Below are 24998 nucleotides of genomic sequence, written 5' to 3'. Positions count from 1 at the left end.
TGTGGGTATAACCCCCACCTCTCTCTCTCCCCCGACTCTCTCTCCCTCTCTCTCTCTCTCTCTCTCTGAGAGAAAGGTTGTGAAAGTCTTCCATCAATGGCGCAGTCCTGAGCTGGGAATGTAGCGGGCAGGTACAGCGCTTGCCTAGCACATACAAAGTCCTGGGTTCCATCCCCAGTGCCACACAAACCTGAAATGCTATCACACACCTGTCATCCCTGGGAAGTGATGGCAGGAGGATCGTGAGTCCAAGGACAGCCTCGGCTACATCGTGAGTTTGAAGCCAGCCTGGGCTATATGAGATCCTGTCTCAAAAGCAAACCAACACAAATCAATGTCACCCCATCCAGACTGAGAGCTGTCTTGTGCCTAATGTCTGTCCTTACACTGGGCACAGGATGGACAAGGGCTAGCTGCTGAGGCTGTCATGAGGGACACATGGACATCTTACCTTCCAACACTCACAGGGGATGACAGTGGGAAGAAGGAACTGGTTCCTGGGTGAACAACATCTCGGCCTCTTTTGCACCTTCGTTTACCTCCTCCTAAGAATGGCCACTGGACTTCTCTGGAGCCCTGTGTGGTTTGTGCACGTGACACACACATATCATCATGTCTCCCAGCCCTTTTAGCAAACTCAGGTGGGCACCGTCTCCATTTTATAGAAAACTGAGGCTCAGAAAATGTAAGTGGAGGAAGCTGGGTGCAAACCCCAGCTGTGGGCTTGTTGGTTGCTAGGGGACCGTCTCTGGCCCTTTTCCGGGTTGCATCTGACTTAACTCCACCGCCACTTATGCCGGTTAGCTATTGCATCCCAAGTTTACAGGAGAGGAAACTGAGCTTCTGGAAGGGAAAGGAGGCTTCGGGTCCTTTCCCGCCTTCCTGGTGGATGCCTTGGGAGTCAAACAGATTACAGTAATCAGCTAATGCCTGCGTGGGGCTCGGAGATGAAAAGCCCTCATTGAAAGTGCTAAGTATGATGATTAAGTGGGAAGGTGGAATTAGCCTTGCAGGGGGAGCTGGCTGCAGCCAGGGGAGAGGATTAGCCACTCACTGTGAGTTTGAGAAGATGCAGGTGGGCAGAGGAGGGGCTCCCCGGTCCTGCTCATCTCCAGAAAGAGAGACTCTGGGGACCTGGGGCCGGTGGTGGAGCCAAGCGTTGATGGGGGCAGCAGTCACAGAGAGCAGAGTGGACCCTCGGCTCCTCGTCCACTCACTCATTCACACACACACACACACACACACACACACACACACACACACACACACCCCGAGCCTGTAAGTACGGCGGACTTACTGGTTCTCATCCACTCGGCTAGGTGCCGGGATATAGCTAAGAGCAGCACAGAATGCTCTGGAGAGACTCCCAGCCTTGTGGGAGAGAAAGTCATTCTAATCATATATCATGAAAGTGTTGCTCATTTTTAAATTTTCTGATGGTATTGTAAGCTTCTTGATTCTTTTTTTGGAGACAGGGTTTCTCTGTGTGGCTTTGGGGCCTGTTCTGGAACTCACTTTGTAGCCCAGGCTGGCCTCGAACTCACAGAGATCCTCCTGCCTCTGACGCTCAGAGTGCTGGGATTAAAGGCGTGCCCCACCACGGCCCGGCTGAGCTTTTTGATTCTTAAGGACAATTTTTAGAGTCATTTCAGGGTTACAGCAAAATTGAAAGTACAGAGACTCACCAATCTCCCGCCACCCACCTCCAACCCGTGCCCACCAATCAATAACCGCCATCAGAGGGGCACATGAGCCACAGCTGATGGTGCTGTGATGACCCGCCATTACCACCCCAGTCCATGCCCGACAGCTCTGGGCCTCTGGGTGGTATGTGCTCTGTGGTTTGGGACAAATGTATTTACGGCACGTATGTAAGCTTATATGTTACGAGCCCTTGTTTTTCAAAGGTTACACATAGCAAGATATTTAGAAGCAAAAACAGGAGACCTCCAGAGAAAGGGGCGGGAGGGCAAGAGCTAGACCCATAACGGAATCAGCTCTTGATTGAAGCTGGGTCACAGGTACATAGAACTCGCCACACTACCCAATTTTTTTTTTCTTTTGGAAATGCTTCAAGTTTTCCATGGCAAAGTTTAAAATGAAAACACACAAACCTGAGTGTAGTAGCATTTGCCTGTGATGCCAGCACCTGGGGAACAGGGGGAAGAAGATTCATCGCCCATGGGTTTGAGGCCAGCCTGGGTTATCATGGGAGACTCTGTTCCGTATATTTTTAAAAATAAAAAAACAGAGGCGAGGGCTGGGGATGTAGCTCAGTGGTAGAGTGTTTGCCGACCACATACAAGGCCCTGGGCTCTAACCTCAGTACTGCAAAAAAACGACAACAGAAACCTTCACCCAGAGTCAAAGAAATAATTGTGGGCATAGAGTCACGGAGGGAAAGCGGGTGCCGTGATGACCGTTGAGAGGCCTCTTTTCATCTAGGGCGACAGGGTCAGCTTTTGACAAAGTGTGGCACTGGCTGTCCAAGCATCAGCCAACGTCTCCTTCTGTCTCCTCTCTCCCCCCACGTGCAGGCTGGTGGCGTCCTGGAGGGAGGACCTACCTTTTGGGCACCTGCAGTGGCTCAGGCAGACAGGAGCAGCACTGATTTCCCTCTTCAGCTGGGTGATGGAGGGAGGCCCCAGTTGCCAGCCTCTCATCAGACGCACCTGTGAGGATGTGTGCACAACCCATCTGCCATAAGCAACCTTGGGGAGGGCAGGAGGATGCCCTCATTACAGACGAGAAAAAATAAAAGTCTTATTTGTCTTGGCTCAAGTGGGAAGAGCAAAAACAATCACAAAAGGACTCCCGGGACCCTCATTTGAAAAGGGGGAGCATATCCAGCCTCCTGCTCTAAAGTATCCAGGGCAGAAAGCAGTACGTTCTTCCTGAATGCCTGAAACTCAGGTTTGGCGACTCCTGCCTGGGTCTCCTATGAATAATATCTGCCATATCCAGGAACCATTTACATGACCATCTGTGGTAGTTTGAATGTCATTGGCCCCCATGACCTCACAGGGAGTGGCACTATTAGGACGTGTGGACTTGTTGGAGTCACTGTGGCCTTGTTGGAGGAAGTGTGTCACTATGGGGGCGGGCTTTGAGGTCTCCTATATGCTCAAGCTACTGCCCAGTGTCACAGTCCACTTTCTTGTTGCCTTCTGATGAAGATGTAGTCAGCACCATGTCTGCCTGCACACCGCCATGCTCTCTGTCATGATGATAATGGACTGAAGCTCTGAACTGTAAGCGAATCACCCCAATGAAATGTTTTCTTTCTAAGAGTTTATGTGGCCATGGTCTCTTCACAGAAACAGAAACCCTAACTAAGACAACATGCCTGCATGAAAATGCTAAATAACAAAATCTACCTTGTATGTGACTTTAAATAAGTGGGAAAGAATTGTTTGCACTTATAAATGAGTATTTCTGTTCCATTGTTTTACTTACATTTACTTTTTATAAAAACAAAACAAGCCGGGCGGTGGTGGTGCACGCCTTTAATCCCAGCACTCGGAAGGCAGAGGCAGGCAGATCTCTGTGAGTTCGAGGCCAGCCTGGGCTACCAAGTGAGTTCCAGGAAAGGCGCAAAGCTACACAAGAGAAACCCTGTCTCAAAAAAACAAAAAACAAAACAAAACAAAACAAAACTATGAGGGGTGACTCAGTGGGAGCCTGGCACCAAGCCTGATAATCTAAGTTTGATCCCCTAGACCTAAATGGTGGAAGAAGAAAGCTGATACACCTAAGTTGTCCTCTGATCTGCACACACACATGCAGCAGTACATACAGATATCCTCCCCCACTAAAATAAATGTTAAAATCCCATGTATCATTAATAGAGGATCAATATCACCTGTCATAAACAGAATGCAAGAAACCTTAGGAAGACACGTAACTCTATTTTCAGTTCCAGTGGGCAAGATCTTGAACCGGGCTTACTCCCTTAAAAAGAAAGAACATAGGCCAGTGAGATAAGTCAGTTGGCAAAAATGCATGTTGTGGAAGCTCGAGGACTTGAGTTCAATCCTCAGAAGCCATGTTTTCATGGTTTCTAAAAAAAAAAAAAAAAAAACACCAGGCAGTGGTGCACATCTTTGAATCCTGGCACTCAGGAGGCAGAGGCAGGTGGATCTCTGTGAGTTCAAGGTCAGGCTGGTCTATAGAGCAAGTTCCAGGACGGCTACACAGAGGAAACCTTGTCTCAAAAAAACAAACAAACAAAAAGCTGATATGGTGGTATGCAGATCCCAGGGACTAGCAAGCAGAATCATTGATCCTCAGGCCAACGAGAGACCAGATTTGTGTCAGAGAAGTGGAGGAAGAACATGGAGTTTTAAGGAGTGGGCTGAAGAACTAGAGCGGGAATCTGAGCGTTTCTCCTGTGGGTAATTAGGATTCAGACATTGGGAAACCAGCCATCCTCTTCATGCTATAATTTTGGGTTTAATTCTCTACCAGCATCACTCAGGCACACCCAGGCGCTGACTTTCCATGTAGAGAAATAGTGACCAGAATCACCATTGGACAGCCCAGTTCTCATGTCCAAGACCCAGCATCCCTGGCGGTTCTCTTAGGCATCTAGTGGGAATATGGGATGCACCCTAGTGAGTCCACCACAGACATCTCACTTCACCCCATACCACCTTATTCCGCATCAGAACCACCTCAGGTACAGAGAAGATGGTCCGAAGAATTTAATGGGGCACCAGCTGAATGTTGTGGCTCATGTCTGTCATGTCTGGGAGGCTGAGGCAGGAAGATTTCTATGAATTCCAGGCCAGCCTGGGCTAGAGCAAAATGCTGTCTCAACAAACAAACCAACTAGCATGTGACAGTCACCCGCTGTCCCCCCGCCACCGCCTCTGCTGCATCTTCAAGGACGCAGGGAGGAAGTGGGAGCCACTGTCCCCACCCGGCTTTCTTGGTCAAGCCACTCAACTTCCAGATCAGAGTCTACATTTCCAGAGGGATGTCCGAAGGGGGAGAAGATGCTGGGAAAGGGTAAGAAGTAGTACCATGCAGTAAGATGTGGGTAAGGGCTGAGGAAGTGTAGGAGATCTAGGTTCTACTTAGGAGGGACCCCACCATGTGTGATGAAGTCATTGGCTGACATCTTCCACCCCCTGATCTTCCACCTCACCACCTGAGCACCGACCCCGCCAACAAGGGAGATGTGAGCCAGCAGGGACTAGGTAGCAGCACTCCGGGCTCCCCTGCTGCACCTACAAGTACCAGGATGGCACCAGGGTCCTTTCTCAGTGTCCTTGAGCCTCCTGCAACAACACAATGGAACTTCATCCTCTTTCTGTGAGTTAACACAGATACCACTCAACGGCAAAAGAGCAGCCAGTCATCGCCAAGGGAGACCTACGGTCCCTGCCCACCATTGGCCTTGGACGGCCCTAGAGTGGTGGTTCTCAACCTATGGGTCGAGAGCCCTTGGGAGGTCGAACAACTCAGGGGTCAGATATCCTGCATCTCAGATATTTGCATTACGATTCATAACAGTAGCAAAATTACAGTTATGAAGTAACAATGAAAATAATGTTATGGTTAGGGGGTCACCACAACACGAGGAACTGTATTAAAGGGTCGCCGCATTAGGAAGGTTGAGAACCCACTGGCCCTGGAGGAAAAGAAGCAGTCAGAAAGAGAAGAAAGGAGATGCAAAAGTCTCTGCTAATCTCCACTAATCCTGGCTCCGCTCTCTAATAAGGTCCCGCTCTGAGTATCCAGAAAGACAGCAGAGAGGGTTATGGCCGTGAGGAAACAAGAGCTGCGCCTGCCTCCGAGAGAGAATAATTTAAACTTCCAGTAACAAAAAGATTTTCAGAATACAAACAAGAGTCCAAACAGAAGGCCCGGAGCCATGGGCCCCACTGTGTGACCACAAGCCCTGTGGCACACATGCCTCCTCCCTCCCTGACACACAGGCCCTTGCAACAAGCTAGAAGGTTGAGTTTATTTAAACGTTCTCTGGCTTCTAAGAGTTGCTCAGTTCTATATCTATCCAGCATACTCATGGATGCCCTAACCTACTCCACCCGTCCCTAGACCTCCTCCATGCCTGGGAGAGCCCTGCACAGCCTGCCCATAGGGATATAAGCATAGGGCAAGGCCTGCTTGGGACCTCATCACACCTTTGACAAGAGACTTAGGTATCCCAGGTCTCTAGAGTATGCTCCAGCATGGGAAAGGGTTGTGGGCTCTAGTCTGTCAGGTCCCTTGGGTCCTACAACTCTGTCCAGGGGACAAGATATAAATAGCTCTGAGGGCCTGTGTTAGTTTTATTTTCTCATTGCTGTGATCCAATGCTTGATGAAAAGGCAAGCTAAGGAAGTGTTGATGTGGACTTCTGACTTGATGGGATGCAGTCCATGCAGAAAGGGACGGCCGCAGGAATGGGAGGCAACTAGTCACATTACAACCACGGTCAGGAAATAGAAACTAATGCTGGTGCCCAGCTCACTTTCTCCTTCGTAGCCAGTTCCCAGCTTAGGGGATGGTGCTGCCCACATTCAGGATGGGTCCTCCCGCTTCGGTGGAGCCTTTCTCGAATCATTCCCACAGACACACCCAGAGGTGTGTCTCCTAGGTGAGTCCAAATCCAGCAAAACTGATGATGAAGATGAACCACCCGATGGACCTGTGAGCACAAGCTAGTAAAGCCTTACATATTCTGTGGTTCACAAGATGTTCTGATACGATCAGAATTTTGAGGTATGCCAAGACTAATAATCCAAGATCCTGGGGCTTCAGGGAGGTCAGTGTCCCCCAATTTTAAACAATGTAAACAGACCTTTTCCTGTCCCAACTGTTTGCTCCCAAATAACTGACACAGAGGCTTAATATTATTTATAAATGCTCAGACAATAACTCAGGCTTGTTACTAGCTAACTCTTACACTTAAATTAACCCACAATTCTTATCTATGTTTAGCCGCGTGGCTTGCTATCTTTTCTCGGCATAACACTCTCATTTTGCATCTCTGCGTTTGTCAGTAACTCTCTACTTCTATCCTTCTCCTTCCCATCATCCTTAGTTTGGCTGCCCCATCTATACTTCCTGCCTGGCTACTGGCCAATCAGCATTTTATTAAACCAATTGGAGTGACAAATCTTTAGAGTGTACAAGAGGATTATTTCACAGCAAACCCACCTCTGATTCTTACATTTCCAGAATCAAAGTAGCTAGCCTTTGACCAATAGAACAGGGTGTAAGGAGTGACCAAAAGAAAAAAAAAAAAAAAGGCAAGGAGTGGGAACATTTTCCAGCTCCTCACAACAGCCCAGAGGCCAGGCATTGAGCATTAAACTACCATCAATTGGCCTGGCATGTTGGGGGCACCTGACCTCCCACTCTATCCCTGGGAGCTTAATAAGCAGAAGACGAACTCCAGACATCTCTTTTCAGAAAGGGGACTTGGAAGAAGCGAGGCCAGACTTCTGCATTTTTAGTTCACGGGACATTATTAGAAAATGCAGAAGGTTCAGTTTCTGTTTCCAAGAGTGTTTGCTGAGTGGTAATGGCTCATTTCCCTCTCGGAGTCTCAGCAAAGACTCAGCAAAATGAGAAGCACGGAGCCTCACCTCAGCAGCTAATGAGCTCCAGTGAGCAGCAGGTAGGAGGTGTGACCCTCTCCCTGCAGGTGACGGCCCTGCACCCCACCCCAGTTCCAGCAATGCCTGCCAGGAGTGAGATCACAGCTCTGCATCTAGACAGTCCCCCCTCCAGTCCTCACCCTTCCTTACCCCCCTCCCTCAGGCCTCAGGTGAGAGGGGAACAGGTGGGAGGGTGTGACGGAGAAGACAAGCCATGAACCACACGGCACATGGAGAGGCAGAACCTGGCACTTGAAATGCAGAGGCCAGCCTGAGTCTGTGACTGTGTCTGCAGAAGGCTGAGCCTCGATGCATCGGCTCCTTCAAGGACTTTCCAGGTGAGCCCTCAGCCAGAACAGGAGCAGATGAAGTCTTCACTCCCTCCCGGGCCAGGGGCAAACTCCTGACAAGCCCTCATCCATCTTCCGGCGCGTGGTGGTTCTCCTATAGGCAGCATTAGTGACGCCTGGGAACTTGTCATCCCACCTGCACTAGGAGATGGGGCCCTAAGGGTGGATTAAGCCCTCCGCATTCTAGGGAGTGCTTCTGAGGTTTCTGATGAGACCTGCTACTGTGGGAATGGCCATGAACTGGTCCTGGAGGCCAGCAGCCTGGGCTTCAACCTCTGCAGCCTCTGCCACGTACAGCTGCATACCCGTGTCTCCATTTTGGCTCCCCTGAAGTGTCCACGCTAATGTGTGTGACTCAATGACAGTCATCAGACCGGACAGGTGACTTCAAATAGGCCATGGGAAGATGCTGCAGCAGCATCTCTCGGGCTCTTTCAGATTCATAGCTTCTGCCTTGGGCCAGAGTCGCTTCCTGCATTGTGTGGAATGTTGACTGGCTCTTAGCGGTTGGCCAGAACTGAAACTTTGGGTAGATTTGCTTCACCCTCTAGTTTCCCTAGAGGGCATCCTCCTAACTCTGAGAGCAGACTCGCTCTCCCATGATGTCACCTGCCAGCCAAGGCTCTAGACCTGAGTCGCCATCTTGTCTCCATTGTTCCTCCTTACGGAACCAGTGCCGAAGGGGACAAGTGACCCTCTGGCTTGGGTGACCAGCCATGTGTGGATGAGCTCAATCTTTACAAGCTGTCAAGGAAGTCATGGAGACGGGCACACAAGGGACCACAGCTACAGAGGTTTCTCCAAGGTCATTGGCCAACTGGAAAGAATCCTGCTCAAAGTCATTCTTGAGCAGGAGCCCATCTACATCGGTTACAGGAGCTGGGTGCCCAGGCGCACTAACACCATGATCCATCACTGACTCTTTTATGATCTGCTGAAAGCTGTGATTCCTATCCCCAAGAGAGGCAAACACACTGCTGCCCACAACCACAGGGGTTCCTTGACTTCCTCATCCCACCCAGGAACCCCAGGGTAAGACTTGGATATGGAGCCCGGTGGTGGTGGTGCACGCCTTTAATCCCAGCACTCGGGAGGCAGAGGCAATGAATCTCAGTGAGTTTGAGGCCAGCCTGGTCTACAAAGCCTGGCCCACCATTACATGGCCAGGAAGAGGCGAGAGTGCAAATCCACACCACTGGACTGGACAATGGCCCAAGCTCTTGCCCTAAGGGTGGGGACTTGTTTTTTTAGGATATCTGTGCTCTTGGTGGGGACAGGCATTTCCTAGTTTAGGCTTAGCAATGAGAGTGAGGTGGCTTGTCTGTGGGTCAGAATGAGCAGCAGCTCAGCTCCCGTGTCTTACCTTTCCCATCCCTAGTGCTCCTGACTCCGGGCTGGGTGTGTCTGGGAGGCAGACCCAGAATTGGAGGTGTTGGCATAAACAGCAGCCAATAAGACCTGGAGCCAGGCAGCGGTGAGTCCTGAGCACTGGGCAGGGGATGGCCACCCAGAGGGAAGTTGCTGGGCATTGCAACAAGCTGACTAAGCAGCAAAAAGTGGAAGAAAACCAAGTTTGCTGAGGGCCTGAGAACATGTCATCTTTGCCACCATCATTTGGAGTCAAGCCCAGAGCGGTCTATGCTGTGGTCAACGTCGGAGGCAAGGGCTACTTTTATATCTACCATGTGGCTGAGGCTGGGGTGGGAGCAGGAAGCTGTGTACCTGCCTACGACGGTGCCTGTAACATGTGCTGCCATGTCCGGTGTGTCGGGGGTGGGAAGTGGGCATGGCACGCTGTCACTGTCATGGGACTGACTGTTGCCTTGGTTTTAGAGACGAGGAATCAAGACACACAGGAAGGCTGACTTGCACTCCACAGGGAGTAAGACTTTCTGACACCCACACTGTTTCCCATGTCCCACTCTCCAGGCTGGAGTGACAGTCATGGCCGTGGCTGGTATGGGGGAGGAAGGGCACATGGGAGAAAGCGAGCCAGGGCCTTAGCAATCTCAGATCCTTTGCCCAGCAAGTAGGTGAGGGTGTGCTCTGGGCTGGGGCAGGACTGAAGTGGGCTCTGGCTCGCGGGAATCCCACCAGCGCACCTCTCGGTCCAGCATAGCCAGCACCAGGCCAGGGTTCTGAGCAATATATCCGGATGGCACAAAGAACCAAGGAGACAAAGGTAGGCACTGTGCTTAACTGCTTAACGGGCAGTTAATTATGCCTACTGCTTGGGAGACGGAGGCAGAAGAATCTTGAGTTTGAAGCTAAACCGGGCTTCAGGGTATACCCTCTCTCAATAACACAAAGTCAGGACCACGGAGAAAGCTCAAGTTGAACCAGGAGAGCAAGAAAGGAGGGTGGATAAGGACTTGTGAGTCTGGGAAGAACGAGGTTTGACGTCTATCTACGCCATTTATCAGCTGAGTGACCCTGGGAGAGTTGTTTGACCTCTCTGAGCGTTACTGAGTTCATCTCCAGCTCAGGGCAGGGAATCTACATAGAAGAATTCCCTTGCCACAGCAGGATGCTCACACTCCTGAGTGTCTGAACTGCTTCGACAAGGTCACTGTGGTCAGAAGACTCACGCCCATGTGCTGCTCACCACCTGAAGGCGCGTGTCTGCCCCTGCCTGGAACTGCACCTTCCTCTCTCCCTCCCCTCTCTGAGAGGGATGGCTCTTTGGGCATATGCCCACTCAGGTGAGTCGAAAGGAGATAACCCTGCCAGCTGAGCAGCCACTTTTCTCCTCTATGCTCGGGATGGGCACCGACTCATCCCTCTGTCTGGTTGCTGTCAGACCACAGCTGCTACCACCTTCCTGTCCACTCAGATGCTACCCTTGTCCCCGAGAGCCACCCCTTCATCAGAGCATGTGAGAGCAGTCCAACACACACACACACACACCCCGCTATTTCTCTTTAACCAGACACATGGTCCACTTCCAGCATACCCGAGGTTGGGATGAGTCACCAGCCAGACCCACATCCCAGACCATCCACAGCATTACATGGGTCACGGGGAGGGAGGAATAGAAGGCAGATTGTTTCCCCCCCCCCTTTGTTTTGTTTTTTACTAGATTCAAGTTTAGAAACCCCCTCAAGGGTGTCTTCTCCCATCCTTCAGCTGGAGCGGGAGTGCAAAGCGGGTGACACTAGGGAGCAAAAGCTAATGCCACCAGCACCAGGGCGGGGGATTACACTGCCTCCCACTTACTCAGCATCTGCAGGATCCCCCAGCCCACGCTCTTCCATCGGCTCCTGGCTCAGAGGGTAGCCGTATCTTGGGGATGAGCTCTCCTCTCTCTGCAGGAACCTTGAGAAAGGACGCTTGGTCTAGTGAAGTTACCTGGTCCCCAAGCCAGCTTTTCTCCCAGAAGAACAGCCCCTGGCATCTGTCAAACCAGGACTTGGTATCCATGTCACTTCATGCAAGTATGTCGAATGTGAGGGGACATGGTCTCCTGGGTGGGGCGACTGAGTCTGGAGGTCCTCTCCCGAAACCATCCCAACTGCAACCGTCGGGAACTGAACTCTGATTTCTGCTGAGCATCAGTCACCTTGGCACTGACGTCTGGAGACCTACGCAGCAAAGGTGACAGCTGGCCCTGCTGGGCAACACCTCAGGCAGGACATCCTCCTGCGTCCCGTCCCCCCCCCCAGCTCACGTTTCCACCCTCTCAGGCAGTTGTATAATCTTTAGGGATGTATGTAGGGTGGGTGGGTGGAGGAGGGAGTCTCTGCCTCCCAGCTGTCTGGGCCTGCCCCTGCTCGCCCCAAGCAAGATCACATGCCTACGCTCTAGAAGGGCTCTCCCTCTTCAGGCTGAGTGTGAAAGGCCTCGATCTTACTGGGTCTTCAATAGCATGATGGTTAATCTCCATTGTCTATGAGACTGGATTTAGAGTTACCATGGAGACATGAGTGTCTGCTAGGATGTTTCCAGAGGAGTACCACTAAGGAGGGAAGACCCACCCTGAAGGTGGGCAGCACCGCTCCATCCCATGGGCTGAGGTCTGGACTGCGTGTACAGTGTGATCAGCCACTTCCACATCCACTGCTGTGCCTTTCCCACCCTGATGACAGGGGACTGTGCCCCCCTTAAACCGAGAGCCAGCAGAAACCTTGCATTCCTCGAGCAGCTTTATTTGGGTATTTCGTTACAGCAACGGGGAAGGTAGTGAACCCCAAGTCCTTGGGGTTCCTGTACCTGTCCCCACATCCCTCCAAATCACCCAATCTCAGCACGCTGTTTCCTGCCTAGACCTCAACTGATGGAGACGCCAACAATGCTCACATTGAGAACCCCAGTATTTATTATGCCCTTGAACCGAGTGCCCCAACAGGCTGTAAACATGACTGTTAGAAAGACTTCCCCTGCCTTAAACAGGCTGCAGGCCACTGGGCCACATGGTCCTCATCGGGAGACCAGGCCTACCAGGCCCAGGCCCTGACACAGAGAGACTTCAGGAGCCCAGGCCTCAGGTAGGAAGGGTTAGGAAGCCCGCCTTGTGGGTCTTTCCAGATTGTCTACTCTCACCCACAGAGCCCAGGGATCAGCACATGCTTGGGCCCTAGGTCTGAGTACTGGCCATAGCAGAGGGGACCTCGAATCCAGGAGCCACCTTCAGTGGAGGAAACACTGAAGATTCTCTCCCAGCTTGCTGCCAGCCGGAAACAGTGAGGCTGGGTTCTGGCCTTGTGAGAACACAAGTTAGACAGGCTACTTATTAGCCACAAAGGTAACAGACCCCCTCTTTACAACTGTACTTTTTTTTGTCTTTGAGACAGTGTCTCATGTAGCCCAGGTTGGCCTCAAATTCCCCGTGTAGCTGAGGATGACCTTGAACTTCTGATCCTCTTGCTTCTACCTCTCAAGTGCTAAGATTACAGGCTTTTACTAACATGTCCAGTTTACGCAGTGCTGGGGATGGGAGTCAGGGCTTCCCTTCATGAATGAGAAACAAGCACTATATCCTAGCCACGACTGTGTCCTTCAAATGGCTCTGGAGTGTTCTCTTGAAGTGTTTGGAATGTCTTGGGGTTTTTGTTTTAGCTTTTTTTTTTTTTTTTTGAGTTAGGGTTTCACTATGTTGCCAGACTGGCCTCGAATTCACAGCAGTCCCCCAGCTTAGCCTTGTGAATGCTGGGATTACAGGTTTAAGCCACCATGCTGGGCTGTGTCTGGAATGTTTCCTTCCTTGCACAAAATGTGCAAGGATGTGGCTCAAAAGCACCCCTAGAGAAAGGCAGCCCGAGTGGGTTCTGCTCCGCACCAAGCAAAACACCAGCCCCTTGCTTAACACCATCTGAGACCTCGGCTCCCCCGTGCGACTCTCCCAAGGGCCCAAGCCTCACACGGTACACACATCCTCGCCACCCCTACTAGATAAAGTGTTCAAGCAGGGCTGCACAGGCTGAACCCAGCATCAAGCCCACAGACATGTAGAAAGACATCACTACACCAGTGGCCTCCGCCAGCTCCCGGGGCACGATCTTGGGCCCATAGATGAGCACCAGTGTGGTGAGGTAGCCGTTACTGAGCCCCAACAGGCAGGTGAAGAGCACAGGGTAGATGTCGGACTGGAAGAGTACCACAGTCAGGTGTGATCGTGGCTGGTAGTTACAGAGCAGGAAGAGAGGCACGAGGCAGACACGCAACAGCGCCAGTCCGGGGAGCACCTTGCTCCTGGGACCTGGCACCTGGATCCAGACTGTGACCTGTCGGCCGCAGAGGTCAGCAAAGTTGAAAAGGAGGAAGACAGTGAGGGGCACAAAAAACTTGGAGGTCCACGGGGAGCCGGTGCCCTTGTGCATGGACTGGATGTTGGTGGAGATGGCAGGAAAGATGAGGGCAGTGATAAGATAGAGGAAGATGGTACAGAACCCGAGGCCGGCCGTCTTCTTCAGGATAGGTCCGAGGGGTGGCGTGTGTACCACTCTGGACCCAGGGGCCACCGAGTAGGTGCCAGGAGCGTCCTGTGATGGGCTGTCTTCACCAGAAAATATGTGGACTGGGGCAACTGGCCTCATGTAGTACCTGCAGAGGGACAGTGACATGGTCAATGGGTCACTATGGAACCGCTCATTCAGTAACTCCAGGGACACAGAAGGAGACCTCAGAGTCTGCATAACCACTGTGGGGTACTCAGAGCAGCCCACAGAGACCCAGCAGGCAAAGCCCAAGCCCTGGGAACCTCTTGGCCAGGATCTCACAACATGATGTGGGAGGAACAGGTTGTTAGAGATGGCCTGTGTCATCCCTGGCCAGCCCGCCAGACTGGACCCCAGTCCCTGGACCCTGGTCCCTGGACCATACCATGTGCAGGGACAGGAAACCAGCCAGTATCACTGCATGGTGAGTGGAGGCCCTGGCCTGGTTTTGTTTTGTGGTGGAAAGGGGAAGTTTAGGTCAATTTTTAAAAAATATAAGCAGTGTGATGGCTCAGGCCTGCAACCCTGGCACTTCGGAGGCTGAGGAAGAAGGATTGCAATGAGTTTGGGACCCATTTGAGCTACATAGTGAGACCCTGTCTCAAAACCAAACAACTAAAATGATGTGGCGAAGCGGGTAACAGGGATGCGGAAGTGTGGCTCAGTTAGCCGGGTGCTTGCTTAGCATCTTTGACACCCTGGGTTTGATCCGCAGCACCACATAAACTAGACATGGTAGCTCATATGTAATGCTGGCACTCAGGAAGTAGAGGCAGAAGAGTCAGAAGTTCAAAGTCATTCTTAGCTACACAGTGAGTTGAAGCCAGCCGAGGCTACATAGTGTGTTCCAGGGTAGCCTAGGCTACCTAGTAGGTAGTCTCAAAAAATAAGCAAAAACAGCACCCCCACATACACACAATCCTGAGAAATTTTACACACGTATACACACACACACACACACAGATTTCTGAATATCGAGTCCAGCTACACAGCTCTTAAGACCTCAGCCATAATGCCTAAATACTTTTTACAAATAACACCCACAACAGCCTAGGTCCCGCATCCCAGCATTCATAAACACACACCTATCACAGTCTGAACAACACTAACTGTGGCCCTCCTGTCACACACGTGGCTCCCCCCCCCTTCTGTCACTGAAGCACAGCTTAGCATACACTTGAATTGCTCCCCTACAGATGGCTTTCAGGGTGGCCCAGACTTTCAGTACTGCCAGACCCAGGGCAGAGTGTAATGCATGCATACACCTGAACACACATCCCCGAGTATTTCTAGAAAAGACCAGTGGGTTCAACTTTTAACCTATATTGTGGACAGAGAGAACAAACGTCTTTAAGTTGTCCTTTGACCTCCATATGTGTACACGCATGCACACACACACACACACACACACACACACACATCATACATACATGGTAATAACACAAATTTTAAACAAAATTAAAAGTAGATTGTTAGGAAGAAGCCAGGCACAGTGGTATATACCTGTGATCACAGGCCCTGGGAGGTAGAGGCAGGAGCATCGGGAGTTCAAGGTTACCTTCCAGCACACTGCAATCTCAAGGAGACCCCAGCTCAATGGGACAAAGACAAAGAAAACACACTATTGCTACTACTGAAACTATAATATAATCAAACTAGAATACAGTTCTGCTAGCCAGAAACTGCTCTTCAGACAGAAAGTGCCACTTATCTGGGCTCTGTCCTTTGCAAGCTCTGAGCAAAGTGACTCGTCTGTTTCTCTCTGTGACAGCACGTATCTCATCCTTTTAAAATTCTGACCACTGTAAACTCACGATGTTGGTCTACTGATGTATTAGTCAGGGTTCACTGCTTGAGGTACAGAACTGGTTTTATATATGCATATATACATGTGCGTGCATGCGTGCGTGCGTGCATAAAGGACATATTACAATGGCTGTAATATATATCTTATAGAACCCAGGACCACCAACCCAGGGACAACATCACCTGCAATGGACTGGGCCCTCGCTCATCAATCACTGATTAAGAAAATGGATCATATGGAGGTGTTTTCTCAACTGAGGCTCCCTCCTTTCAGATAACTCTAGCTTACGTCAAGTTGACATAAGACCGGCCAGCACAGGAGGTCCAGAAGCCCAAGCTGGTGTCCCCCAGCTCATGGCTGAGAGCAGCTGAGGCAGTGGTGGGAGTCATCTGGTGACTCCGGGCTTATGGCAGCTCCTGAGCATGCACTGGGAGCTCCCTTGAAGTGAGAAATAGTCAGTGCAGACCTCTGCGTTCAGCCCTCCATGAGCACCAACCCATGAGTTTCTGCAAACAGGATTCCTGTCCCAGGTTTAACCAGCAAAGATACAGATGCTTCAGGGACAGCAGGGCCCCAGGAGGCCCAGCAGGAAAGTCTTCGGCCTGCCCAGGTGAACTGATAAGCACCATCTGATGGAGGCAGTACACCATCTGATGGAGGCAGTACTGGGGTGTGATGAAAGCAGGGCTGTGGGGACTCTCAAAGTGTCATTCCACTCAGAGACAACGACACAAGAAAAGACCCTCAAGGCCACAGTGCCACTCTGGGAACAGCCCTAAGGTTAAATACCACAAGGAGGGCTGCCGGATCCTCCGTCCATCCTTCACCTCCTAAGCGCTAGGATAACAAGTACGTGCCACCATGCCTGGTGCGTGTGGCATTGGGGATCGAACCCAGGGCTTCATGCTTTCAAGGCAAGCACTCTACCCACTCAGTTACATCCTGAGCCCCGTCTCTGTTTTTAAAGAGCAGTAGAAAGCACAAAAGACGTGGGTGCAACTTCTGAGAAACCAGGGCGCCCACAGGCAGGGAGATAAAAGCAGGAGTTTGGAGTCTCTGCTACCTCCTGGCTCCCTGACCCCTGGCCCCCTAACCTGCACGTGGAAATATTAACTAATGACCATAACCTTAAGAGAACCAGGAATGGGTGAACATACATGAGATAGAAAAATTTAGCTAGGTAGGCTGCATCTCCTGCCAGAGCAGGGGGTGATGGTGGGAATGTGTTCAGTGGTTAAGAACTATTACTCCAGGGCTGGAGAGATGGCTCAGAGGTTAAGAGCACTGGCTACTCTTCCAGAGGTCCTGAGTTCAATTCTCAGCACCCACATGGTGGCTCACAACCATCTAGAATGAGATCTGGCTCCCTCTTCTGGCCTGCAGGGATACACGCAAACAACACTATATACATAATAAATAAATCTTTAAAAAAAAAAAAAAAAAAAAAAAACCCAATACTCCTTATTTTTCTTGCCCAATCCCACCTCCACCGCTCAGTCTTCCCAAACCCCAAGCTCGCCAGTCCTAATGATTCAGAGGTGTGATCGAAGCCAGCGTCTCCCACCCAAGACCAATTCACCCAGCAACTGGGGGACCCCCTGGAACAAGATTCCTACATGCTATGGCCCTCTTAAAACTCACAGTCCCGGGGAACAGGCAACCCGTAAGGACAGGGACCTATGATCCAGACGGATGACCAGATGCGGAGGACAGGGCGGAGGGACCTCACCTGGCATACTCCAGCCGAGGCAGCAGCAGGTAGAGCCCCACACAGATCCCAAGGAAGACCGCGGCGGTGAGAAAGAAGGCGAGCGCGCTGTCCCGCACGTCACTGGATGCTGCCAGGTCCACTAGTGAGGCCACAGCGCTGATTGTCCCTCCCATGGCCCCTCCTGTAGAGAGCAAGAAGACACCACAAGGACATCACAATAGGCTCAGGAAGGCACATGGCCACACACACACACACACACACACACACACACACACACTGAAAACACCTTGGTGCTCACAGCATCGGAAGCTGGGAAGGAGGTTGGGGATGGGGGCATGGGTCCCTGAAGCCTGAGTTCCAGAGCTTTGAACAGTGGGCAAGTGTTTCTGTCCACCTTACTGTCTCTCCTACAACTGCAGGAACTTCCCTTGGTTCCAATGGAAAATTCTTCCAATTTCCCCCAGATAGATTCTACCAGCCCAGGTGGGGCTGGAAGCCAGGACTTGAGGCCAGGCAAAACACACACACACACACACACACACACACACACACACTCTCTCTCTCTCTCTCTCTCTCTCTCTCTCTCTCTCTCTCTCTCTCTCTCTCTCTCTCTCTCTCTAGCAGAGTGAGCAAGGGGATTCACGCTTAAATCAGAACCCAAGCTGGGCAGTGGTGGCGCATGCCTTTAATCCCAGCACTCGGGAAGCAGAGCCAGGGGAATCTCTGTGAGTTCGAGGCCAGCCTGGTCTACAGAGCGAGATCCCGGACAGGCATCAAAACAACACGGAGAAACCTTGTCTCCAAACAAACAAACAAACAAATCAGAACCCAATCCCCGTTTGACCACTTTGGTCTGTGTGCTCCCTGACACACCCCTTGACCTCTCTGTGCCTCGGCTTGCTCGTCCGTAAGTGGGAGTGTTATGAGCGGCCACCCCTTAAGACGGCTATGAGGATTAAAAGGATTATTACATGTTGAACAGAGTCTGACGCAGACAGGAGCCAAACGCCAAATCAATCTTCAGATTCCCAATTAACTGTTTGGCTATTACCCATCTTTCACACATCAAAGCGGCAGCAACAGGGTAAACCCTTTGCCGGGGCCGGGGGGGGGGGGGGGGGGGGGGGGGCGGGGGACACAACACTTCTGAGAAGCTGTAATCCCCACCTGGGCGCTCTGGAAGAAGTGGGGTTAGCTCAGAGAGCCGCTCGGTGGCCGCCGGAGGAAGAGATCTTAACAGCCCCACCGACTGATCCCCTCTCCCTTCCAACTTGAATCTACAATATTATCAGCAGCCACAAACCGGGCCCCCGGGAGCTCATCCTTCACGACTCCCACTATCTCATCAGTTATGGAAATACATGCAAATGAGGACTTTGAGGGAAAAAAAAAAAAGAAAAACACCAGCACAAAACAAATGAATCGTTCCTCAGATGCCAACATGCGCGGAATTCACAGATGGGCTCCTTTGGACAAAAAGCAGAGGGGGCTGGGACCGCTGGGAGACCGAGGCATCTCAGCTGGTCCGGGGTGCTGGCCTGGTACCAGGGAGGGCCCCACACATTACCCTCCTTCAGTGCTAGCATCTAAGTCCTAATTTCACCTACCCTTTTTACTCTATCAGACAGAGTCTTACTATGTATTCCTCCTGCCTCAGCCTGTGACGTACTGAGGTTATAGGTGTGTGTCGCCATACCTGGCATCCCCCACTTTTCCAAAAATAGACTAAAAAAAAAAAAAAATTCCCAAGAGACACTCTTCCCTAGAGCTCTACAGGTGGACAAAAGGGGCCACTTGCCCTTGCCGGTGTCCAGCAGGGCTGAAGCTGTGCTGAAAAGCTCCACCAGGACCGAGGGAGATGAGGGGATAAGAACCTCTTTTTGAGGCCAGTGGTGACAGAGGGATTAGCGTTTGATGGCTGTTCTGCTTAGCTCCAGACCTGCCTTTCTTGAAGCAACGCCAGGAGCATGTTGACTGCACTCAGAAAACTCAATGACAAGTTCATTTTTATTTTATTTTAGGCCCAAGGGTTTCCTGGGATAGAAGCGAGGCCTAATCCTATATCAAAAATGGCAAACAGACGGAGCTCATATCTAGACTCTGATCCACAGAGAGTAATTGCCTCAAGTGCTGGCTTGAGAGGGAATTAGAGGCTCAAGAGGAAAGATAGGGATCTATTAGTGATGTCTGGCACTGGCATAGAGCGGGGAGGGGGATATGTGCTTGTCAAGGTGCTTGTCATCCCTGCCACATCCTACCTGGCATATTAACTAACAGATACAGTCCTGTGCATTGTGCAATTCTTCTCAGGTAGGCAAGTGTTTAAAGCAGTCTTCTGAACATCAGGGACACATGGGGACAGAGAGGACAGCAGCCTCCAGGCTTGCTTTAGGGGACAGTGGTCCTCAGATAGAGCAGATGCTAACTGACCGGGCTCTGTTTACCTTGTGGGGCCATCTAGGTGAGAGAGGAAACAGCGGAAAGTCCCCGTAACAGGCTTAGCATCCACTTCCAGACTTCAGCTAGAGAGATGCCCCAAGTCAGGGCCCGAGCAAGCCACAGCCTGGCACAGTCTCGGGGAACCAGGAGCTTAGTCACTAGGCTATTGGCTCTGATAGGACACAGTCTGGTCCATCTTTCTGCCCCTGGTAGAGGGTGGAGCCTCCATAGAACTAGAAAGGAAAGAAAGACAGAAGAGAGGGAAGGAGGGAGGGAGGGAGGGAGGGAGGGAGGGAGGGAGGGAGGGAGGGAGGGAGGGAAGGAGGAAGGGAGGGAGGGAGGGAACGGCGGTGTGGGGGGGGAACCAAAGGAAAGGAAAAGGGACAAAGAGGAAGGAGGGAGAAAAGAAGGGAAGGAAGGCTGGTTTCAGAAAGGATGCTTCGAAGGTACAGGGTGCCTCCACCACGGCTGTGATCCTGTCTCCCATCGACCCGCTCTTCTGCTGGTAAGACCTCAACACCTTCCAGGGAGCCACAGAGACCCATCTGGAGTCTGGGTGGACCAAGGGCTGCGGAATTTGTTCCCCACATGGCTTCTATGGCTACATCAAAATGTAAGTGCTGTCCGGGTCTTCTCCGACGCTCAGGCTCTGTACAGCCTGGGCCTATGCCGCAGAGACAGCCCAGGCAAACAGAGCGAGGGCCACAAGGAATGCCATCCAGCCCTAGGCCTTAATCAAGTCACCACCACCACCACCACCCCCCGCCCGGTGGACACTGGGTGGAGCAGTGGAGAGCCAATTGTCTTCTCAATCCGCTGTCCAAGCTGCATACTGAGCAGAATGAACGACTTTCAGCTACCCAGGCTAGGATGGTTTGCTTGGGGACACTAAGAAAACACAGGGGACCCAGGACACATTTCCTTTTCTGTGGCTCCCTCTCATGGTGGGCTCTCACCTGATATCAGTGCCTGGGCATTCCTCATGGGGAACGAGCCCGTCAGGCCATACACGCTGCTGTTGAAGATGGTGGAGGAGCCGCTGACGATGGCCATGCACACGATGGTGACCGTGAAGAAGCCTCGGGTCCAGGAGGAAGTGTCCACCTTCACCAGCACAATCATAACCACAAAGATGGCCAGTGAGACGGACAGTGAGGCCAGGACACGGACATGCACCTGGACCCTGGGGAGAGGACCAGAAGCAGGGGGAGATGGTTGGACTCCCCTCAGGCCTCTGCACGGGTCAGCTGGTGAGCCACAAGAGAGAAGGGGGGTGAGCTCAACACACGGGCTGTTCACTTCAACACTGTGACGCCTGGCCTTGGATTCTGCCTTCCTGCTCACTAGCCCTGTGACACCCAGGAAGAGACTTGGGGGCCTGGCTTCCATTTCTGCAGAGGGGTGTCCATCTACCCAGGGGGGAAGGGGAGGCTCCGGAGACCTTTACGCAGCACAAAGACCTGAGCCCAGTGCAAGGTCAGTAGACACTGGCACTTGTCACCAACTTGTGAGGCTCCAGGCCAGGACACCAGGCAAGACTCCACTTCTCCTCCTCCATCACGGCCCTCCTGTTAGACCCATCTAGTGTTTAAACTGCACAACCACCCCGGCTCCCTTCTCCAGATGTGGCCATGGGCAAGGGAAGAGGATCGCCATCACTGATGTCACAGAACTTGGTTTGTGCCCAGTTTTCTTCTAAACATTCTCCACACTCCACCTCATGCACCTCCCACCCTGGCTCTGTGAGACAGACATACTCAAGGCCCTCCCTGTTCACAGGTAAGGAAGCTGAGCTCAGAAAGGTTAAGGAGCTGGCTTAAGGTCACTCAGCTGTGAGCCCAGGAGCTCTCATCACATTTCTCCTAAATGGTCTTAGCTGGGACAGCAGCTGCTGAGACCACACCCTGACAGTCCAGTGCCAGGACCCCATGCATTCCATAAAAGCACTACCCTATACCCAAGTTAAGCGCTCCAGCTACCTCCCCAGCCCACCGACCAGGGAAGAGGACAGGGATGGGGACCATTGGAGATGGCTGTGCATGTCTCTACCGTTAACAGAGAGAACACCATCCCAAGGCTGTTCAAACCATCAGATTAGAATAAGCTCTAAGTCTGATTAGATGCTCAATTCCATTCCCCAGTTGCCAGAGAGAAAGTGGGGGCTGGGAGAAAAGCCCGATGAGATACAGAGATGCTTTCTGGATTAAAACAACAAAGTCCGCTGTATAAGGTAGGAAAGGACAGATCTGTGTACACAGCTAGGTGTGAAGTGATTTACATGGAGGAAGGAAAGTGTTAGTACAAGGAGCTCCTGCCCTTGGCTGATGCCACTTCTGGATCCTGAGAGGGAGATCAGGGCTGGAGGAAGAATGGGGCTGCCTCCCCTTCGTAAGGGGAAGGACACAGAGGGAGTCCCTGGAAGCTGGGATGGGATCTTAGGTGAGCTTAGCCCCAGCCCAGGCTCTTCTGTGACCCTCTGTCTTGATGATAGTCTTGCCCATAGACACTGGGTGATGACTGAACTCCTGGAGCCCAGGTACACATGCCAGGGTGGCAGGGACTCAGTGCACCCCAGTACTAGATACTCTGGCAGGAGAGCTGGTGGCATCTCGGGGCACAGCTGGGGCACCTCAAGGAAGAGAGCATGTATGTCCTTGGAAGACACAAGAGTCTGGCTGAGCCTTGCCGAGGTGAGCTGGAGACAGGCAGAACCCCAGCCTCCATGTGAACATCTCATCTACCTTATGAGCCAGGCCTTAATCTTCAGAGGGGGCACAGGGTGGGTCTGCAGGCTTGTCTGCCAAGCATCTCCTCTCTGGGAGAAAGTGTTGCTTCATGCCAGCATGATGGAGGTGGTGGGCCATGGCATCCACACCAGTCCAGATTCAAAGAACAGCCCCTGGTGGTCCTGGCTCCCACAAGTCAGGGGACTGCATGTGACCACGCAGTAAGTAACTGCATGAGTGTGTCCAGCCAGCTGTGTGGGATAGGACTGCATATGGAGTGCACCCCCCCCCCCCCCCCCCCGTGATGATGCACAGAGCCCCAGGACCATGGGAAGAGGAAGAGTCCCTGGACCCAGCGATGCCTGAGGGCAAATCTGACTTTAACTTTCAGTTGGAGAACAAATGTCTACTTCCTGCAGGCCATTTGTAACTGAGTGTCGCTGCTAACACAGAGACATCAGAGCTCTAGGCAGGAGCTGAATTTCAGAGATACTTTCAGGACATTATGGCCCAGGGTTAAGTTGGACATGACTTCCCAACAGCAGCCTCCAGCCAATGGCTGGTGAGATTGGTGGGTACCCCTCCTAGCTCCCTCTGCGGGGTGGAGGGCTCTTTTAGATCCCAGAGGGCTCTGGTGGCTCTCTGTGGGGCTGGTGACAAGGCCTCCTCTCCTGGCAACTTTCTTGCTCTCTCCACATTCACCCCCAAATTTACTACACGCTCTTGAACTTTTCCTTGTTTGGGGGCCTGCTTTGGGGAAACGTCTAGCCTTAATAACCATTAGGACCCCACACTTGGGGTGTCTCTTCTTAGACTCTGTGGGGCTCCAGACAAGGTAGGGCAGGAGCGAGGGCCAGGTAGAATGGCTGGACCTCTGTAGCCCACAAGAGCTGTTATGACAAATGAACCCCAGCACCCTGGAGGCTTGCAGCCAAGCCTCAGATTGGATGCTCAAGGTGACCCTACACACTTACCTGCCCCACAGAGCCCCACCTTCACGGCGTAAGGAGCCATTTACCCACCCACAAGATAGGAGATAGCACACGGCCTGGCTTTGTCATGGATTTGCTGTGCGACCTCAGACAAACATTCACTGTCTCTGTTCCTTTCCTCCTCATCTCCAAAGTGAGGCTGGTCTGGGTGATAAGGAGGTCCTACTGAAGAAATCCACTTGGTGACATCTTGGGACAAATGCCAGTGTGAACTGACTGCCTGGGCACCTGGTGGGGACTGCTGGAGGCAGAGACTGGCCGCGGAAGGAGGAGGTGGAGTGCAAGGCGTTTGTCCAGCTGCACACCTCCCCCTGCGTCTAGCCATTTCCCTGAAGTTAGGGTGATAGGGTCCTGTGGGGTGCCTGGGGCTTGGGCAGGAATAGGTGGCTTCTTACTCAGGCCCCCCAAGAGGAGCAAACAGCAAAGGCACCCACGGGACTGCCTGTACCTGTCCCTTACCTGCCCAGGGCTCCTTCCCACCTGCTCTCTTGGTCCTGCCTTAAGCACCCTCTGGCACAGGCCCCAGGGCCCAGAAGCCTCATAGGAGCCAGTCTCAATGTTCTGAAGATGGAGGCCAGCCTTACGTACACTGTGGCGGTACACTTTCCTCTGCAGGGAGGGTGGCTTGGAATGGGAGCTCCTGGGATTCTAGGGTCGTCTAGGCAAATGTTGGCTTGCCTCGTGTTCTACTCCAGGTATGAGGCCGGCTGAGGGACCACACCACCCCAGGATGCTGGAGGAGGGCGGCCCATCCCCACTTCACTCCCCTGCCAGTGAGAGCTCAGGACCCCGGGGGACTGATTTCTTCCCACATCTCCAAAATGTAAATCTAGCTCATCTGTATTTATAAAGCTGCAGATTTAACATAATAAAACACTTGGCGATTATGGATGAGCCAGTCGGAGGAGCCAGGGTGCTCCAGGAGGGAGGAAGGAAGGAGACATTTCAATCTCCCACATTAAATAAAAAACAGCTTCGCCCTAAACTGTCCTTGGCAGCTGGCAACAATTGAGGCCGGAGAGCTGTTTCCCCACGGGCCCTCAAACATTGCCTGCAGCCTGGGTTAGGGAACCTGTGGAACCGCTTTCCTGCCCAGCCCCCTCCTAACTACCCGCCTCCAGCCCAGAGCCAGAGGCCCGGCCCTGGGGGCTACAATGCTGGAACTAAGTACTCTCGGGTAGGCCAGCTTTCAAGTGCAGACAGGGTGCGGAGATCCCTCTAGAAATAGATTCCTGCTCTAGCCTCAGTGGCCAAGCGATCTGAGGTGGTCAGCTGAGTGGACTGTTTTCCTTTAAGCTGGAGGGTTCAGGAATATAAAATTATAAGCTTAAGAGATGAACACTGACAGTCATCAGCTCTAAAGATTAACTGCTAACAATGGCTGTCTGCTTTACAGCCCGCTCCTCTGTCCACAGCCAGGGGTTAACTTT

General features: G+C 52.1%; 1 protein-coding gene across 1 annotated transcript in view; it reads right to left on the bottom strand.

The window, feature by feature from the left end:
* Positions 1-12252: 12252 nt before the first annotated feature.
* The window catches only part of Slc29a3 (solute carrier family 29 member 3), a 36338-nt gene continuing 23592 nt past the window's right edge, over positions 12253-24998 (bottom strand). Inside the window, exons 4-6 of the mRNA XM_006972695.4 lie at positions 20807-21033; positions 17430-17592; positions 12253-13999 (exon numbers count right to left, since the gene is read on the bottom strand). Of these exons, the coding sequence (XP_006972757.1) occupies positions 13345-13999; positions 17430-17592; positions 20807-21033 (1045 nt within the window). The 3' untranslated portion in view covers positions 12253-13344. The remainder of the gene's footprint in view (positions 14000-17429; positions 17593-20806; positions 21034-24998) is intronic.

This window comes from Peromyscus maniculatus, chromosome 21, assembly GCF_049852395.1.
Source record: "Peromyscus maniculatus bairdii isolate BWxNUB_F1_BW_parent chromosome 21, HU_Pman_BW_mat_3.1, whole genome shotgun sequence".
In the NCBI taxonomy this organism is placed as follows: Eukaryota; Metazoa; Chordata; class Mammalia; order Rodentia; family Cricetidae; genus Peromyscus; species Peromyscus maniculatus.
This window is presented reverse-complemented; position numbering and strand designations above follow the sequence as displayed.